We start from the raw sequence: 21,017 nt of genomic DNA on the forward strand, positions 1-21,017 counted from the left end.
ACCAATCCAAAATGATAAGCAGTCTCAACAGATCGACCTAGATTTTCCAGCCTGCCAGATCGATTGAAATCAATCAGAATCGATCAAAATCGGCCGCCAATCGATCGATCGGTTAACTGATTTGCAATCGACCAATCGATCAATCGATTTTGATCGATCGATCGACCAAAAATCAGCTGAGTGTATGAGCCCCTTTAGTGTTTTTATTGTCTCAGCTGAATGGCACAGTCTTTTAGTGTTCCAAATCCACAATCATGAACTACCGTATAATCCTTTTTAAACTTTTCCCTGTACTCAAACATTTGCTATCGGCTAGAGAAGAGTTTTATTAGTTTTGAGTGACGGTTCCACTATAGTCCCGACTGGAGAAAATCCTGCTGTTTGCATGCTTGAATACTTCACCCTTAGGATGGGAATACACGGTTCGTTTCTGCCGTGCGTATCTCCTCTCGATCGTTTTTGCCGCTCGATCCTGCAGTCGATTCTCTTATCTTCTGCTCATTTTCCTTATCTTCATTCACTTCAAATCAAAAGGGAGATCAGACATATTGGAGATTATCTATCGAACCATCTAATCACCTAAACGAACCGTGTATTCCCAGCATTAGGGCTTGAGTCACTAAACCGTGATAAGACAAATATCACACGTTATCTAAGTTATCATACGTTTTCAAAAGTTATCAAAGTTAACACGCCTTATCAGAGTAGCATAGCGAGCTCTAGGAACCCGCAGGGGCTCAGGGCAGGACGAGTGTCATTGCCATTTAGCAGGCATACGTTCATAGCGCTTGCTATGCTACTCTGATAAGGCGTGTTAACGTTGATAATGTGTGATAACTTTTGAAAACATGTGATAACTTTGATGAGGTGTGATATCTTTGATAAGGTGTGATATTTGTCTTATCACAGTTTAGTGAATCAAGCCCTCACAGTGAGAAATAGAAAAAAATGAATACAGTCTAATTCTATGCATTAGTGGCACTGTACATCCAAATGACTATAATGACTTCAGTAGTTCGGGGTCAGCTTATTGCAGCTGTGGACTTGCAGAGTGTTTCAGCCAACATCAATAAGAGGGGAAAAATACTATAGCATAGACCAGTGGTCCTCAAACTAAGGCCCGCGGGCCGAATGCATCCCCCTGAGGCTTTTTTACCGGCCCCCCAAACACAAAATGTATTACTTATAGATGCGGTCAGCTACATCTTTAAATATTGTTGGTCCACATATAGAATAGCAGTGCTGGCACAAGCCTTCCACGTGGAAGCCAGAAAGCAGTAATTTTGCTGGTTTCCAAATTCCACATCAGGTGACACTGCTGTCCAATTGGACTTCAGGTTGTCACCTGGGTATGCTTCACTGTCTGGCCTGCAAAGACATCATTTTATGTACACTCCGGCCCCCCCAGCACTTTAACCTATTTTGGTTTCTGGACGTAGAAACTACGTCCAGAAACCATGTGCGCTACCGCGCGCCCCCGCGGCCGATCGCGCGCGTGCACGCGCACTCCCAGCCGCGGATTCGGTAGTCAGGGAATCAATGTATCGGACTATGAAGTCCGATCACTGATTCCTCTCCCCCGCTGAAAAAGCGACAGCTTCTCTCGGAAGCTGCGCCTTTTCTGGCCATTCACTGCCTGATGCGCCACTCTAAGCGTGTGTTACGCTTAGAGTGACGTCATGTAAACAAACTCATGGCCGCCATCTTGTGGCCAAAAAGTAATACTACACCTGAAAATAAAAATGAATTAAAATCAACACACATTTACATTATAAATCTATTGTTTACCCCCCACCCTCCCAAAACTACCCAAATAAAATGTTTACTATAAATAAAAAAAAACATTACAATAAAAAAAAAAAAAAACCATGTAAATATTTACCTAAGGGTCTAAACTTTTTAAATATCAATGTAAAGATGAAATATTTCTATATTTTTTTTATTTTAAACTTGTTAATAGTGATGGATGCAAAATGGAAAAAATGCACCTTTATTTCCAAATAAAATATTGTCGCCATACATTGTGATAGGGACATAATTTTAACGGTGTAATAACCGGGACATATGGGCATATACAATACGTGAGTTTTAATTATGGAGGCATGTATTATTTTAAAACTATAATGGCTGAAAACTGAGAAATAATGAATTTTTCCATTTTTTTCTTATTCTTCCTGTTAAAATGCGTTTACAGTAAAGTGGCTCTTAGCAAAATGTACCCCCCAAAGAAAGCCTAATTGGTGGTGGAAAAAACAAGATATAGATCAGTTCATTGTGATAAGTAGTGATAAAGTTATAGGCTAATGAATGGGAGGTGAACATTTTTCTCGTGAAAACCACGGAACCTGAATGGGTTAAAGTATGTTGACCCGGCCCTCGACACAAAACGTTTGGGGACCCCTGGCATAGACAATAGCAGTGTATCTGATGGAGGAGATTGTGGTGCAGCCATCTGCTTGTACTTGTTAATAGCGTTACGTTTGCCATCTAAGGGCATCATTTTAATCTGTAGTGAAAATAACCTAATTAATAACATTTAATTAATTCATTTAATAAAAAAAACATATTTTTACAACATTCCTTTATAAATTATTTAATCAATATTTGCCAATTGTCAAACATTTCCTCACCCCTATTTACATTTTGAATTTCAATGTCTTTAGTCCTGCCAGGTGCATCTCTGTAGCATGTCTGTGTAGGCTCCTTTCACACCAGACAAAGCGTGCAGGAGCCGTTCTCAGGGTGATAGCCTGCGGCGTGCCGTCGGGTATCTGCGGTGCGACGCAATCAGCGGCGGTAGCTATTAATTGAACCCGACGGAAAAAGCCAGCTCCCGGGTGCGCCGGAACCGCAACGTACCGAAACGCAGCGTTGGGTGTGAAAGGTAAAATGAAAGTCTATGGACTCTCATTTTACCTTGGTTAACGCAAAGAACTGCCTTTGCGTTACAACGCAGAAAAGGCCTCAGGTGTGAAAGAGCCCTTAGTGAGAGCTCCAAAGACAGTAGAAAATATACCTGTTTTCCCAAAATGCTCTGGGAAGAGAATTCTGCATATCTAAACAACCTAGTCTACACATTGGGATTACATACCGATATATAGGTATAAAGGAAGTGTTTCTGATGCTGAATGCAGGAAAAAATGACCTTATGAGTGATAACCCAGAATAATTGTCTGTATTCTTCTATGTCACTACACTGCCACTTTAAAAATGCTTTGGTATGGAGGCACTGTCTAATCTCTTCCCCATATAACAAAGATTTAGCAGCTGCAGTAAAGCACCAAATCATATTGTGTTCCTCAAATTCCTCTGACTGATGATCAGCATAATGTGCAATTTTACATGACAGCTATACTACATTACGGTTGTTGCTTCTTCTCCCGGATACGACTGCCACCAGCCAGGCAGAGACAAGTGTGACACAATGAAATCTATGAAGTGCACGCTCTACACTCCTGGCAGCTCCGTCTGATCGGATGGTCCTTTTCTTCTGTATCCGAAGAATACGGCAAAGTACTTTTCTCTGACTTTGGGAGGAGTATGGGGACCTTATTCACACCTGCCAGGATGGTGCTGAGAGAGTCACGTGACCCTGTCACTCTGCATGGGACAAGGAGCAGAGAGCCCCTGGGGCGTGACGTCAGCTGTCTCCCAGGTGTCAGGGGGTATATAAGAGCTATCTGACTGGCAACGTGCTTCTAGACGTCAGGCTGAAGATTACAACACATGCCAGAAGTAAAGAATTCCTAGACTCTTTACTGGCCAAAGTGAGGTCAGCTTCTCAATCCTCCCCCATCCACAGGACTCCATCTCACAGGTGAGCTATTTTCACCTATATATATCTTAAAGATTATTCTATAAATGACCACTCTAGACATCTGTGGATTGTATATTCTGGAGATCATCCCATTACTGACATCTCTAGATCTCACATGTTTTACACACTGTCCTATCTACATCTGTTACATACAAATGGTATATTGTGTGGACTACGCTAGAGAACTGCAGATCATTACTCTTTCCCATCTACCGTCCAACAGATATATATTGTATACAGGTAGACCCCAGTTAACGAAAGAGATAGGGACTGAAGGTTCGTTATTAACCTGAATCTGTCCATAAGTCGAAACACTGCACCATCTCTGCCCCCTGTACCTACTCTATACCGCCCTGTGCCTCTAGTGTCCCCCACTGTGTCACTTTTGTTCCCTTGTGCCTGCAGTCTCCCCCTCTGTTCCCCCACTGTGTCATTCTGTCCCTCTGTGCCCTTAGTGTACTGCAGCAAAATGTAATTTTACCAGTTTAAAAAACATTTTACTTTCAATTTTTTAAAATTGATTTTCTCAAAAACTACAAGGTCTTTTTTTTGGAAAAAAAACAACTTTTTTTTCACTTGTTCCCACAGAATCAAATTCCACATTAAGCCATTCGTATTGGCAGGTCATTCGAAAGGCGGGTGTTAGTAAGTTGGGGACTTTATACATCTATAGACTACAGGTGTATTCTATAGAGTATAGACAATTCCATTAGTGACCTCTTTACAGACTGGCAGGACATCATGCTGTCCCATCTACCTGCGGACAGATATCCTGCAGATAATGCCTCTCCAGAGATCTGTAGAACATTGTTATCTCCATCTGTGTCCACAGTCACATACGGTATTTTATGTCCTGCAGATTATTTCAATATTGACCACTCTAGACATCTGCAGAATATTGCCCTATTCTGTCTATCTTCTGACAGATACATGCTGTGTAACAAGAAAAATATTTCATTGTTGATTGTGCTAGATCTGCAGAACATTGCACTGTGTCATATACCTCCTGACAGATTCATACTGTATGTTCTGGAGATTGTTCCATTACTGGTCTCTGGTCTCTGTAGAGACCTGCAGAACATTGCTCTGTGTCATCTATACTCCTGACAGAAACATATGTTATATTCTGAAGATTGTTCCATTATTGGTCTCTCTAGAGACCTGCAGAACATTGCTCTGTTCCATCTACATCCCTGACAGATCCATATGTTATATTCTGCAGATTATTCCATTATTGGTCCCTCTAGAGACCTGCAGAACATTGCTCTGTTCCATCTACACCCCAGACAGATACATATGTTATATTCTGCAGATTGTTCCATTACTGGTCCCTCTAGAGACCTGCAGAACATTGCTCTGCCCTACCTACACCCCAGACAGATACATATGTTATATTCTGCAGATTGTTCCATTACTGGTCCCTCTAGAGACCTGCAGAACATTGCTCTGCCCTACCTACACCCCAGACAGATACATGTGTTATATTCTGCAGATTGTTCCACTATTGACCTCTCTAGAGACCTGTAGAGCATTGCTCTCTCCCATTTATCTCCTGATTACAATCACATTCTGAGAACGTTTAGCCTTCTTGTCACTCAATACGTATAAAGTTGTATAGAGAGCTGCAGGAGTTCTCATTGTGAAGTTCAGTTCACCATATTGTTACTGAGTAGCTAATTGTCTTTATTGCCCCTCACAGGTGGCTGAGAAGAAACAATGAAGCACTCCAGACTCTGCACCCTCATCTTTGTGCTGTCCGTCACGCTCAGTTGTCAGAATGCAGCGCCCGTAGAACGGTCAGTCAAGGTCTTCAGATGAGGGGGATCGGAGGTCTGTTAATTCCGGGGAACGAAACTCCTAACATTACTTTCCTTCTGTAATTAGGCAGAAAAAGTTGGCCATGATTAATGGAACGTCAGAAAACGGCTGGACGATCGCAGTGCAGACTAAACACACCCTGATCACACCAACCAATGACATATCGCCACTGGCCATCAGAGAGAAGAGGTAAGAAGAGTTCTTTTTCTGATGTAAAGGCTGATATTAGCTCCTAAGCTCTGCTGGGCAAGTCTCTCCTTTGTCTAAAGTGTGTAACCTACTTTAACCCACCCTGCCTTACTTTATGTACAACACTGTGCAATTTATTATCAGCATTTATCATCTCCCATATAATATCTAAAGGTGGCCCCACACTATACAATAGTTTAAATTTATTTTCCACTGAGGAATTACATTTTTTTCTGATTGATTATAACGTTTGAAAAATCTGACCAATGCACCACACGTGTTAAATTTTTCCTCAATTATAAAAAAAAACCATAAGGGATTTGCAATAATTCAGTGAGTGACTGTGGTCTCCACAACAAAGAGATGATTTGCATATTCAGCAGTGATGCATTGTGGGACATCTTAGAGCTCACTCCCAACCTGAATAATCACACTTACCTTCTGTTTTAACCACTTCACCTCAAAGCATTTTTTATCCTAACGGACGAGAATGATTTTCACCTTTCAGTGCTCATCCCTTTCATTTGCCAATAGCTTAATCACTACTAATCACAATGAAATGATCTATATCTTGTTTTTTTCACCACCAATTAGTCTTTTGGGGTTTTATATTTGTTTTCAGTAATTACTTTATTTTCTATGCATTTTAAAGGGAAAAACAAGGAAAAAATTAAAAAATACACGATTTCTCCAATTTCATCCCCTATAGTTTTAATATAAACATTAGTACTGTGCATAAAACATTAAACACATTTTATCTGCCTATTTCTTCTGGTTATCACAAGATTTTAATTATGTCCCTAGTACAAAGTATGGTGACAATATACTATTTGGAAATGTATAGATGTATAGGTGAAAGGTGTATATTTTCTTTGGTGGTTTTTTTTTCTCACTATTTTCACGTGCACGGAAATGCACGTGCACGCTTGCACGTGCACTGCGGCAGCAGCACTGTCTGACTTATAAAAACCGCCTGGAGCCATTAAGAGGCTCTAGCAGGACGTTTTTATAAGTCAGGTTGTCATTAAGTGGTTAAGAAGGTAGACTCTACTTATAGTATTGCCATTAGATTGTAAGATCCCGGGTCACAGAAACTGTCATGGTGGTGAAAAGATCTACTGATGTCCTCTATATCCTATGTTTGTGGTACATTGACCCCAGAGACTACTTCAGTTGGACTTAGAGAGTACTTGTACTTGTTGAAGTTCATACATTAGAGTGAGTTTAATGATACAAAAATAATAAATTGCATACAAGCAAAGTTGAATAATCCTGTTTCACAGGGGTGTAACAATAACCAATGCACCGCCCAACCTCTTCTTCCCAATTTGGCAGAGAAGTGGAGCGGAGAAGTGTAATGTATTCATGTTCCGCCGCTGGGTCGAGTCTCCTATTTATTGCAGCCATGGGCTGTGCTGGCGGGCACAGGAATGCAACACAGCGTGGGGCTGCAGTGATTGAATAGAAGATGGGGCCAGCTCAGGCACTGCATTGGTTAAACCTTACACTGCTCTGCTGTGCTACTCTCCCAAATATGGAGGGAGGGGGTGTCACTTGCTGGAGGGGGGGGGGGGTAAACTTGCTGGGGGGAAAATGGGGGTGATGCTGTACTAGCCCTATTTGCTGGGTATTTGTGGGGGAGGTAGGGGTGCTTTACTGGCCACACTTGCTAGGGGAAGGGGGTGGGGAGAGCGGGTTAGGGTTTGTACCACACTTGCTACCGGATGTTAGATGGGTGTTTTAACTGCCACACTTGCTACTAGGTGTGTGTGTTGCGTGTGTGTGTGTTGCGTGTGTGAATGCATAGTTCCCAACTGTCCCTCTTTCGGAGGGACAGTCCCTCTTTGGGAGCCCTGTCCCTCTTTTCTCCTCATTTGTCCCTCTTTCAGGACTTTGTCCCTCTTTTTATGTAAATATATATATTCCTCTACTAAAAAAATGTGTTTGATTGACTCTAAACTTTATTCATCTCTTTTAAATTGATATATTACTAATTTTAAAATGTTAATATGAAGTAAAATGAACTAGGATAGACAGGACCAGTGTGGTTTGAATTATAAAACAACATGTTTTTCTTATGAACTCTTTATGGTATGCATGACTAGGGGTGTTCCAGGGGCTTGATCAGGGGTGTGGCCAGGGTATGGCTTGAGTGTCCCTCTTTCTCATCTCAAAAACTTAGGAGGTATGTGAGTGTGTGTGTATGTGAGTCTGTTGCGTGTGTGAGTGTGTATGTGTGTGTCTGTGTTGATTCACTGATCACATTTGCTTGTGTTGCGTGTGTGAGTGTGTATGTGTGTGTTGTGTGTGTCTGTGTTGATGCACTGATCACATTTGCTTGTGTTGCGTGTGTGAGTGTGTATGTGTGTGTTGTGTGTGTCTGTGTTGATGCACTGATCACATTTGCTTGTGTTGCGTGTGTGAGTGTGTATGTGTGTGTTGTGTGTGTCTGTGTTGATGCACTGATTACATTTGCTTGTGTTGGGTGTGTGAGTGTGTATGTGTGTGTTGTGTGTGTCTGTGTTGATTCACTGATCACATTTGCTTGAGGAGGGTTGTTTTATACTTGGTCACACATGCTTTTCAGTGTCTCATACTCTAACATGAAGGCATAGAACAAATAATCAATTCATGTTTAAAAAAAAAAAATACACATCATGTAATCCACATATTGTAACGATTGTGGAACTTTCTCCGTGATCAGCGCACAACGCGTGCGCTGATACGGCGGAAATCCTCCACAAGCGTATAATTGCAGGAACCCAGCAAAAGGTGCTACGCACCCGTAGAGGGAAATTCCTGTCGCCAAATGGCGCTGAGGAGTGCAGAGGAACCAATCCTCTGTACCTCCACAAATGCCAGACAGGAATTGTGCGAAGCGCAGAACGCAATCGCAAGGGAAGCGATTGCGAATGAGAACGAGCAAAGGGACAGGTTGTATGTGTGTGCGCCAATCTAGTCGCCACCCCGCGACAGCGCACACACAACAGCAGATACGAAACAGAAACGCAACCGCAAGAAAGGCGATTGCCAAAAGTGACACAAGGCAGATCAGAACAGAATACGAGGATAGCAAAGGCACAGCAAATCATACAATGAGGAGATACGGAAAATAACAAACGCTAACTGAACGCGAACACCGCACTCATTCGCAACAGTGCACGCGTTCATGCGCGGTCTCCACGTGATAAGCACAATAGAGACAAGCACGCCTAACTAACCATCGACAGACAAACATGTAACAGAGGACGCGAGCGCTAGCTTAACGGTTACCTCACCGAGCCTCCAGCAAGCGTTCGTAGCAGACAAGACAGACACACGAAAACAGGGACAAGCGAGAGATAGGATCCACAGCACTAGCGAAAGTGGCTAGCGCGATCCAGGTACAGAGTAGCAGAACAGAAGGATCCACAGCACTAGCGGAAAGTGGCTAGCGCGATCCAAGGAGACAGAACAGAAGTAACCACAGCGCTAGCGCAAGATGCTAGTGCGATCCAAGTGAGACAGATCAGAAGAGATAGCTGGTAGCAACCGCTGCACCAGCTATACTCCAAGAACAGAGATCAGAACCATTTCCTGTTGACCACCGTTGGGACAGGACAATCGCAACAGAACAAACAAACAGATAAGCAATCCTAACTGCACTAAGGAAACCTGCCTAGTGCAGTTTTCCAGGAATTACTCTAAGCTGATCTTCAAACAAAGAGCAAGGCTGACACTCCTCCAGGAGTGATACACAGGACTGAATCCTTATGACCAGCGAAGCATTGTGGGAAACACATAGTACTTATAGTACACGCCTCCAATGAATGTGGCCAGGCAATTTGCATGACAACGTATGCAAATTCCTCAGCAAGCACAAGCTGCAAAACTGACAGAAGCTCTCCTTTCCAGAGTCCTGCAGCATGCAAACCTAAACAATGGTCAAAAAGCTGCCTGCCTGCACAGGCAGCTGAGCAGATCATTACAGTACCCCCCCCCCTCCAGGGTCGCATTCCAGACGACCCTCAAAACTGCTATTAGCAAAAGACTCCAACCGAAGACTCATGAAGGTCGGGACAGCCCGACAAGGTCCAATTCCAGAGTCAGTCCACCCGAAACCGACCTCATTGGAAACAGAAGCCACCGAAACATGCCTATCAGCACTACAAGTCTCAGCGTAACACCCATCAGGACTGTGGATACCAGAGAAGAAGCCATCGACACCCTCCAGACAATACCCACCACCTTCCAAGGAGCTTCCGAAAATACCAAATCTGCCACAAAACCTGTTCGAAGTGTCTCTTTCAAAACAAAAGCCGCTGTTGATCGTATTCAGGGTACCAAGCAAAAATTCTCTCGGAATCTCCCAGAACGCCTTGAAGCTCCGCAGAGATTCCAAGAAGCCAGAACGCTCACCAGGCTCACATGGAGAGCTACCAAGCACCCCCATGGAACCTATGACAGTTCCAGATTCAGAATTAGCAGGACACCCATCAAGATCAGGATCTTCAGGGACCACTTCTGGGCATGCAAGCAGGCAGGCTAAATCAGAACATGTCTCCACCGAGGAAGCATCTGAGTACGCTGGTAACCGAGGCACACTTGGGCTTTCTGGGTCACAGAGCACACTGGGGTACACCAGCACAGGAGAAACCTCAGGACATGTCGGGGAACTGCCAACCTCAGAGTCCGGCACGACCAGACCAAAACCAGGACCGGGCAGAAAATCATCATGAGTAGAGGTCACAGGTACTGGTATTTCAAAAGAAGACTCGGTCTCAGGCTTAGAGATCTCAATGACTGTAATGGTATCTGACAGAAATTCATCATTGACTACACATGACTGAAGCTCCACCAGAGCTGAAAAGGTAGCCAGCAAGGCAGCAATGCCTACGGAAGAGGGCAACACCTCAGAAGGACTTGGGGGGCAGGAGACATCTCCTACAAGTTCTGCCCCCTTTGGGAGGAACTCGGAGACCTCCAGAACATCAAACAAGACCTCAGGAACATCATTTTCCAGGTTCTCTAAGAAGGATTCTGAACTATCCATGTTACAGGGCTGAACATTAAATACCTCCTGCAGGCAGGGCAGATGTCCCAGGAATGGTTCCACCATAACCTGAGACTGAACTTCATCATAATTAGCGGCATGTACAGGAATATTTACTGGAGCACACACTGACTCCCTAACTTCATTCTCACTGTACCCAGAATTCTGTGTGGCAGTCAAACTAGCTTGTAACTCCAAAACTGCAGAAAAACAGGTGAGTATGGTGGCATAACCTAGACGAGCCTCTAGGCACACTGCAGGGGATTCTGAGCAAGGCCACATTGACTCATCCAGAGTACAGGGTGCGGAATCAGCACTACCCTCAGAGCAAGAAAGGGGCTCACAAACGTCAGTGTGAAAGGCAAACATGTTTTCATCCATGGTACAGGGCAGGTTCAGAGAAAGCTTCTCTGAATAAGGCAAAGAAGGTTCAGCATCAGATTCGCAAAACCGAAGCGCTGTCTCACTCTTAGATTCGGCTAACAATGTCGAATCCGAGGAATCAGAACGCAAAACCTGCGAATCAAAAATCACTTTAGGTTGTGAAACTGACGCTTCCATAACGCAAACCTCCGCGATCTGCGGAGCAGACTGCAAGGTGTTCAGGACAGAAACACTGGAGCAACTGTCACCAGGCAACGGGCCCTTACAGGTGTGAACAGGGTGAGACAGAGACTCATTTGCAGAAGAAATAGTGACATCAACAGGATAAACTTTATTAGGCATAATAATTTTACTTTTGACGCTGCACAGTCGAAAAATTTTCCCCATAGCAGGGTCACAGACGGAAGATCTCAAAGATCTGTTTCTAAATGAAAAAGGATCCCACACATCCTTGAGGAAACCGGCAGACTCATGCCGATCACAATCTGCAGGAACATCCGAGAAACAGGCATCAGATCGCACAGATTCAAACTGCACACTGTCAGGAGCGAATCCTTCTGGATTCGCACAGGAATCAACCACAGCGGCACACTCATTCATTTCAGATTGCACAAAGTCAAGACTCACATGCTTTACCCCAGAAAGGCAGGAACAATCATCCGAGAACGATGTCTTTTTATTGGAATCAATCGGTTGGTGTGTGTGCAACTCATCCAAAATGGTTTGCCATACATAGATCACCAGATCCACATCATCCTTGTCACATTCATCGGAATCAATCAGAAGGTACATAGAATCGAGACAAGCATTCAAGACATCTTCGCTTTTTGCGATGTAAAAATCACAAAAGGCTTTCCAATCAAAATCGAATTCCTCCAGCAAGGCCCCAACATCCCAGGAAGCAAATGGGGGTTCAAACAGGCCAGTATCCAGATAATCTCCATAGGGGTGGAGTTCAGGAACAAGAACAGATTTTTAACTGCTTTAATATAGTGTGCGATCCTACCTATAGTAGGATCCACATAAGCTTGGGATTGAGGGCCCTTTTCCACTAGCGCGTTTGCGCTAGCTGAATCGCAAAACCGCAAACCGCTAGCGATTTTACAATCGCTACGGTTTGCTTTTTAACATAGGAATCGCGGTAGGTCATTTCCACTACCGCGATTCGTTTTTTACTTGATCGCGATCGCGCCGCGGAGCGACTTTTGCCGCGATTTTGCTATGCAGTGCATAGCATAGCAAAATCGCGGCCGCAAACGTCGGGAAAACGGCGGAATTGCGATTCAGCAATCGCTAGCGTTCAGCGCGAACGCTAGCGACTGCTAGTGGAAAAGGGCCCTGAGGCAAAAAAACAGGAGACAGATCAACATCATGGTAAACATCAATAGGGAGTGTTTTATTCCGATGCTTGCGTTTTTTAGTTTTTCTCTTTTTAGTCACTTTGCATGTCTGCTGTTTAAAACCTGAAGTGGCAACAGACACATTGAACTGATTGTCATACTGAAAAGTTTTGCATGGAAGGGAAAGATCAGCTGACTTATCAGCAGCTACACATTTAATCAGAGCAGGTGGTAAGCCAGGCAGTTTAAACCAGTGAGAGAATATCACTGCAAGAAACTGATACAGATTATCATTCCAAAAATTGTTTTTTAGCACCTCATACGCCCAGGTGAACAAATCGTCTTTTCAGAGCACATAGGCAAACTGAGGAGCCGACGTAGACGGATCAGCAATCTGAAAGGCGGGATTCAGACAAAACCTCACACATTCAGAGAGAAATTCCGCTTTGGTCTCTGAGTTTAGCCTTTTAAAGCTCTTAAAGACACAGGACCCATACTCGACAAAATCGTACAAATCGGAAATTCCCTCTACACTGGGAATTTTGGTTGGGCTGGTCATACTGTAACGATTGTGGAACTTTCTCCGTGATCAGCGCACAACGCGTGTGCTGATACGGCGGAAATCCTCCACAAGCGTATAATTGCAGGAGCCCAGCAAAAGGTGCTACGCACCCGTAGAGGGAAATTCCTGTCGGCAGATGGCGTTGAGGAGTGCAGAGGAACCAATCCTCTGTACCTCCACAAATGCCAGACAGGAATTGTACGAAGCGTAGAACGCAATCGCAAGGGAAGCGATTGCGAATGAGAACGAGCAAAGGGACAGGTTGTATGTGTGTGCGCCAATCTAGTCGCCACCCCGCGACAGCGCACACACAACAGCAGATACGAAACAGAAACGCAACCGCAAGAAAGGCGATTGCCAAAAGTGACACAAGGCAGATCAGAACAGAATACGAGAAGAGCAAAGGCACAGCAAATCATACAATGAGGACATACGGAAAATAACAAACGCTAACTGAACGCGAACACCGCACTCATTCGCAACAGTGCATGCGTTCATGCGCGGTCTCCACGTGATAAGCACAATAGAGACAAGCACGCCTAACTAACCATCGACAGACAAACATGTAACAGAGGACGCGAGCGCTAGCTTAACGGTTACCTCACCGAGCCTCCAGCAAGCGTTCGTAGCAGACAAGACAGACACACGAAAACAGGGACAAGCGAGAGATAGGATCCACAGCACTAGCGAAAGTGGCTAGCGCGATCCAGGTACAGAGTAGCAGAACAGAAGGATCCACAGCACTAGCGGAAAGTGGCTAGCGCGATCCAAGGAGACAGAACAGAAGGATCCACAGCGCTAGTGCAAGATGCTAGTGTGATCCAAGTGAGACAGATCAGAAGAGATAGCTGGTAGCAACCGCTGCACCAGCTATACTCCAAGAACAGAGATCAGAACCATTTCCTGTCGACCACCGCTGGGACAGGACAATTGCAACAGAACAAACAAACAGATAAGCAATCCTAACTGCACTAAGGAAACCTGCCTAGTGCAGTTTTCCAGGAATTACTCTAAGCTGATCTTCAAACAAAGAGCAAGGCTGACACTCCTCCAGGAGTGTTACACAGGACTGAATCCTTATGACCAGCGAAGCATTGTGGGAAACACATAGTACTTATAGTACACACCTCCAATGAATGTGGCCAGGCAATTTGCATGACAACGTATGCAAATTCCTCAGCAAGCACAAGCTGCAAAACTGACAGAAGCTCTCCTTTCCAGAGTCCTGCAGCATGCAAACCTAAACAATGGTCAAAAAGCTGCCTGCCTGCACAGGCAGCTGAGCAGATCATTACACATATGAACCAAAATGTACTCTGAGCTTTTGATTCATCAAAGTACCTGTGTTTTGGTAGATATAACTGCTGAGCACGCTTGTGGCATTCATTCTACAATGAAAATCCAATATTCTTGTTCTTCAAAACTGTGTTCCAGAAGTTCCCATATACAGTGGGGTGCGAAAGTTTGGGTAACCTTGTTAATCGTCATGATTTTCCTGTATAAATCGTTGGTTGTTACGATAAAAAATGTCAGTTAAATATATCATAAAGGAGACACACACAGTGATATTTGAGAAGTGAAATGAAGTTTCTTGGATTTACAGAAATTGTGCAATACTTGTTTAACTACTTTGGCCTCCTGGACGTACTAGCTACGCCCAAAAGGCCATGTGCGCGTCCGCGTGCTCCCACGCGCGCACGCGTGCTCCCGGCCGCGGTTCGTTAGCCCACAAATCAGTGATCGGGCTATGGTGCCCGATCACTGATTCCTCTCCCCCGCAGAAAAAGCGACAGCTTCTCTCAGAAGCTCCGCTTTTTCTGGCTGTTGCGTCCCCCATGCGTCCCTCTAAGCGTGTGTTACGCTTAGAGTGACGTCATGTAAACAAACTCATGGCCGCCATCTTGTGGCCAAAAAGTAAAACTACAACTAAATGCAAAAAAAATAAAATAAAACTTAACACACATTTACATTATAAAAGTAATGTTTACATCCCACCCTCACAAAAAATACCCATATAAAATGTTTAATATAAGAAAAAAAACATTACAATAATAAAAAAAAACATGTAAATATTTACCTAAGGGTCTAAACTTTTTAAATATCAATGTAAAGATGAAATATTTCTATATTTTTTTTATTCTAAACTTTTAAATAGTGATAGATGCAAAACTGAAAAAATGCACCTTTATTTCCAAATAAAATATTGTCGCCATACATTGTGATAGGGACATCATTTTAACGGTGTAATAACCGGGACATATGGGCAAATACAATACGTGAGTTTTAATTATGGAGGCATGTATTATTTTAAAACTATAATGGATGAAAACTGAGAAATAATGATTTTTTTTCCCGTTTTTTTCTTATTCTTCCTGTTAAAATGCATTTACAGTAAAGTGGCTCTTAGCAAAATGTACCCCCCAAAGAAAGCCTAATTAGTGGCAGAAAAAAACAAGATATAGATCAGTTCATTGTGATAAGTAGTGATAAAGTTATAGGCTAATGAATGGAAGGTGAACATTGCTCGGATGCATAAAGTGAAAACGACTGAAGGCTGAAGTGGTTAAATAAAATTAGGCAGGTGCATAAATTTGGGTACCACAAAAAAGAAATGAAATCAATATTTAGTAGAACCTCCTTTTGCAGAAATTACAGCCTCTAAAAGCTTCCTGTAGGTTTCAATGAGAGTCTGGATTCTGGTTGAAGGTATATTGGACCATTCCTCTTTACAAAACTTCTCTAGTTCATTCAGGTTTGATGGCTTCTGAGCATGGACAGCTCTCTTAAACTCATACCACAGATTTTCAATTATATTCAGGTCTGGGCACTGAGATGGCTATTCCAGAACGTTGTACTTGTTCCTCTGCATGAATGCCTTAGTGGATTTTGAGCAGTATTTAGGGTTGTTCTCTTGTTTAAAGATCCAGCCCCGGCGCAGCTTCAGTTTTGTCACTGATTCCTGGACATTGGTCTCCAGAATCTGCTGATACTGAGTGGAATTCATGCATCCCTCAACTTTGACAAGATTCCCAGTCCCTGCACTGGCTACACAGCCCCACAGCATGATGGAACCACCACCATATTTTACTGTAGGTAGCAGGTGTTTTTCTTGGAATGCTGTGTTCTTTTTACTCCGTGCATATTGCCCCTTGTTATGCCCAAATAACTTAGAACCTTATTCCCAAATGAAGCTGGCTTGTCCAAATGTGCTTTAGCATACCTCAAGTGGCTCTGTTTGTGCTGTGGGTGGAGAAAAAGCTTCCTCTGCATCACTCTCGCATACAGCATCTCCTTGTGTAAAGTGCGCCAAATGGTTGAATGATGCACAGTGACTCCATCTGCATCAAGATGATGTTGTAGGTCTTTGGTGCTAGTCTGTGGGTTGACTGACTGTTCTCAACATTTGTTGATTCTGTCTATCCAAGATTTTTCTTGGTTTGCCACTTTGAGCCTTAACTTGAACTGAGCCTGTGGTCTTCCATTTCCTCAATATGTTCCTAACTGTGGAAACAGACAGCTGAAATCTCTGAGACAGCTTTCTGTATCCTTCCCCTAAACCATGATGGTGAACAATATTTGTCTTCAGGTCATTTGAGAGTTGTTTTGAAACCTCCATGTTGCTACTCTTCAGAGAAAATTAAAAAAGGAGGGAAACATACAACTGACTCCCTTACATACTCTTTCTTATAATTGGATTCACCTGTGTACGTAAGTCAGGGGTCACTGAGCTTACCAAGCCAATTTGAGTTCCAAAGGTCTTGAAATCAATAAAATGACAACAGTGCTCAAATGTATGCACCTGCCTAATTTTATTTAAACAATTATTGTGCACTTTCTGTAAATCCAATAAACTTAATTTCACTTCTCAAATATCACTGTGTGTGTCTCCTATATGATATATTTAACTGACATTTTTTATCGTAACAACCAACGACTTATACAGGAAAATCATGAAGATTAACAAGGTTGCCCAAACTTTCGCATCCCACTATATATTGCCCTTCTTACAAGCAGGTTCTGTTCTGGGAAATTGTAAGTTGAATTTGTGTGTAAGTTGAGTCCAGTGTTAAAGTGGACCCAGGTCAGTTTCTAGGCTAAATTGTAGCCAGTGCGAGGGTGTAAACATTGCGCCCCTTCCCCCCACCCCAATGGACTCGCGAACCCTTACTCTTTAGGGACAGTCACACAGCCACAGGTCTCAAGTAGATCTGCCTACTTACTAGTGACCAGCCGCTCATCCAGGAGGAAGCAGGGACCAGGAAATCACACGGGTGAAGAGAGCCCAGAAAGCCGACTCCTCCATGGGCGCAGTGCACTGACAGCCTGCAGTACCGCTAGAGAACATCAGGTGTCATCATGCGGTGGTGACATGATGATGACTTGACGTCTGACGCAGGAAGCCCAGGAGGAGTCAGGGAAGGTGATTGCACTGGTAATCTTCTTTCTTCTTCCATTTGGCTGGACCCGCATCACCAGATCCCTAGCGGTTATGTCCGGTTATGCCCACACTGCCCAAGAAACGGCCCTGAATGGACCTGAACTCTTGCACAGGACAAGAGAGTTTAGAGAGTTTAGCCTGTCTAATTCCTCCTCATCTGTGACTATTCATAAATTGTATTTTAATCTCTCTGCTGTGTCCGCTGGCTGCCACGGCAGAGCAGCTAATTTGTAAACACAGGATGTTAACCCTATGTCTGCTTCCATGAAAGCAGGAAGAAGACACACTGCAGACTTATTGCAGGATTTGTATCAGCTGTAACAAAGAAATGTTTAGTTAAGGTTATTATGCTGTTGCTTATCTTTAGAGCAGAGAGGACATTTAACGCAGACCTGAACACAGAGCTTTCTCTCTGCTCTAAAAGATATGCATCAGCATAATAACCTTTAGGCCTCTTTCACAGTAGGACGTTGCGTTTTGATGCAACGCTAGTCGCAACGCAAATTGCAACGCAACGCCCCCAAAAGTCGCAACGCAACTTAATGCCCCGTTATCGTCACATACAGTAGAGCATACAGGCGATGAAAAGTATGCTTCCAAGTCATTACTGAGCATGTGCAAACAGTCCAATGCAGCTAATAACGTGTATAACGCACAGCATGCAACACTTTCACTTAACGTGCAGCATTAGTCACCAACGCAACGTGTGCACTGTGAACAGGGCATTGATTTTTCATTGCAGTGAGTCATTCTGCGTTAAATGTTGTTTTAACGTGTGACTTTAACGTCGCACTGTGAAAGAGGCAAATCCTACAATAAATCTGCACTGTTTCTACTTTCTGCTTTCATGGAAGCAGATATATTGTTAACATCCTGTGCTTTCAAATGAGCGTATCTGCCATCTCTGCCATGGAAGCCAGGTGACAGGGTTGGGGTCAAATTACAACCTGTGATTAGTCACAGATAAGGGGGAGATAGACAGGCTAAACTCGTTAAATACATACAGGGTGCATTGCTCTATGTTTTCCTTTTGTCCTGTGCAAGAGTTCAGGTGACAGTTCCACTTTAAAGTGAATGGGAACCGCATTTAAAAAAAAATGAAGCAAATACTTACCTAAGGAGAGGGAAGGCTCTGGGTCTTATAGAGCCTTCCGTCTCCTCTCTCGATGCTCTCTATCCTGTGCTGGCTCCCCCCCCCCCCCCCATTTCAATCCCCCGCCAAAAGGGTATTTGGAAGTCTTCAGGAGCCGTGTCCTCCCAAAGACGTGCAGCTCCATACTGCACAGGCGTGAGCGTGCAAGAGAGCGTGCTTGCGCAGGCGCAGTACAGGGCGGCCCTTCTTCAGGAGCACTCGGGCTCCCTGAAGACTTCTGAAGCCTCCTTCGGCCGGGTAAAGCAGTATTTGACTAATTTAGTCAAATACTGCTACCGGGCGAGCCAGCACTGGAACGAGGGGACCAGGAAAGGAGCGGGAAGGCTCTATAGGACCCAGAGCCTTCCCTCTCCTTGGGTAAGTATCTATCTCATTTTTTTAAATGCGGTTCCCATTCACTTTAAACATGGGGAAATGTAGATAAATGATTTACTGGACAGCTCTGAATTTGGACTTATAGTATGAACTATGTTTTTTGACCTGGTTCAGGTGTAAGGTGATGTAACTCACAACAGTGATTGCGTGATAAACCACATTCTCTAATAATTCTGAGACGCAATTCTCCACAATACTGTATTCCAGCAATATGTCAATAGCTTAGCGGCACTTTTAAGACGACATGACAATGTAAATTGCTCACTCTATTAGTTGAAGTAACTTTCTTAACAGTTGACAACAATTTCACAGTCAGTCACGCTACGTGTCGTTCAGAGAAGTCGAAATGAACAAATGTAACTGAAAAACGTTAAAAGAAAGTTCATCTCGCTTCATTTGTCAGTTTCTCGCTGTCTGACATTTGGAGCCGCGACGTCGCTTGTTGACTCTAACAATTGAGTCGCTGAGGATGAGGTGGGCGGAAATGGTTAGAATAACTCTCGATAATGCATTTCTGTCTCTTGTTTGCAGGAATCAGATAGAGAAGAGGAAGTGTAACACAGCCACTTGCGTCACGCAGCGCTTGGCCGACTTCCTGGTCCGATCCAACAACCACCACGGCCCCATATACTCGCCCACGAATGTGGGGTCTTTTACCTACGGCAAGAGGGACATAGTGGGTCTATTACGACGAGAATCGTTTGATTATTTACACCACTGATGGGCAGAAGAAGTCCGCAGGAACTGTACTCAGAGGAATTTTCAGCTTTCAGTTTCACCATGTTTGGGGTATTATCGCTCTGCTAATGTTTGCCTGAAGCCGAAATATTAAGATGTCTTTACACACAAGGCATATGCATCCCATAATAGTCAGCCTGATGTTCTGGCTGTCATTTGCCATTTCCTCCAGCTGTTTGCCTGTCGTTTGCCCACAGCCGCCAATCGGCAGCTGCCTTGTCTGATCTCCACCGGAAGCTACGGAGATGCAGAAACTGTGTTACTTTCATTGTGAGATTAGAAACCCCTTTGCCCTCACTGCAAAGCCCTTTGTTACATCCTATAAATCTGTGACGCAAAGTGATGATGTCACAAGGCGGCCTAGCAGATGGCGGAACACATAAACAAGTTGTTTGGCGTAATGCTGTGACAACTGACGAAGTGTTTCATCTAGAGGAATGTTTCGCCATCTGGAGGAAAGGTGCTTCTGCGGTTTCAGCGATCCAATATGCGACCAAAATTTTGGTTATCGAATAATTTATTTCACAATTTATTTCTGTCCCCCTGTGTTACATATGCCCCTCTGCGTGTCCCCCTGTGTTGCATCTGCCCCTCTGTGTGTCCCCCTGTGTTGCACCTGCCCTCCTGACACGATATACTTGCCACCGATTGGTTAAATTCAAATGATGTCTCCGAGACCATTGGCTCCAGTCAAAAGAGCAGGTGGCCGGTGTTGGCTTGTGACTTGTGGCGCTCCCGCACTGATTGGCCGCACAGTGTCTGGAAGTTGACGCGAGCCATGGTGACATGGAAGGAGCTGACTTCTTGATTTGGATTTACCTGATCGGTGGCAAGAATATAATTTACCAGCAAGACAGATGAGCACAGGGGGCCAGATGCAGCACACAGGGAAACAATGCAAAAAAGAGAAACAGTGGCACACTAGTAGATAATGAGCAGCCAGGTGTACTCAGGGCCAGTCCTCAAGCCCCTAAAGGAGAAAATATACAAAAAACAGGAGCACCTGGCGCTCAATACTGGATCAATATGATCCAAACCTTACTGAAACAGTCACTGTGGCTAATGACCCAAGTCTCATTAAAAGCATCAATGCAGGAGAAGCACTATGGAATTGACCACAACTCCCCTGAGATACAATGGAGTGTCAGTCCCATGTATGGATCTAACGACA

At 43.9% G+C, this 21,017-nt stretch overlaps 1 protein-coding gene and 1 long non-coding RNA gene across 4 annotated transcripts in view; one reads left to right on the plus strand and one right to left on the minus strand.

Annotated features, from left to right (window-relative positions):
• Window positions 1-21,017, minus strand: part of LOC137564308 (uncharacterized) — a 205,368-nt gene that overhangs the window by 138,292 nt on the left and 46,059 nt on the right. The window contains exon 3 of one of the 3 annotated variants that reach the window (XR_011030572.1): window positions 314-520. The exons of the other annotated variants lie outside the window; for them this stretch is intronic. This is a non-coding gene — a long non-coding RNA (uncharacterized lncRNA). Of the gene's footprint in view, window positions 1-313; window positions 521-21,017 lie in introns of those variants that run through there. 3 annotated transcript variants of the gene reach the window in all.
• On the plus strand, window positions 5,534-19,829 carry IAPP (islet amyloid polypeptide). The gene is made up of 3 exons (XM_068271930.1): window positions 5,534-5,613; window positions 5,702-5,824; window positions 19,640-19,829. Exons 1-3 carry the CDS (start codon window positions 5,534-5,536, stop codon window positions 19,827-19,829), a joined length of 393 nt encoding a protein of 130 aa, XP_068128031.1.

The sequence above is a fragment of the Hyperolius riggenbachi genome, chromosome 3, assembly GCF_040937935.1.
Source record: "Hyperolius riggenbachi isolate aHypRig1 chromosome 3, aHypRig1.pri, whole genome shotgun sequence".
NCBI classification, from domain to species: domain Eukaryota; kingdom Metazoa; phylum Chordata; class Amphibia; order Anura; family Hyperoliidae; genus Hyperolius; species Hyperolius riggenbachi.

What these genes read in the sequence shown, in the direction of transcription:
- IAPP (XM_068271930.1), top strand. Translation starts at nt 5,534, where the DNA reads ATGAAGCACTCCAGACTCTGCACCCTCATCTTTGTGCTGTCCGTCACG. An exon ending in AATGCAGCGCCCGTAGAACG is followed by an intron (nt 5,614 to 5,701) that starts GTCAGTCAAGGT and finishes TTCTGTAATTAG; the next exon opens with GCAGAAAAAGTTGGCCATGA. An exon ending in CTGGCCATCAGAGAGAAGAG is followed by an intron (nt 5,825 to 19,639) that starts GTAAGAAGAGTT and finishes TCTTGTTTGCAG; the next exon opens with GAATCAGATAGAGAAGAGGA.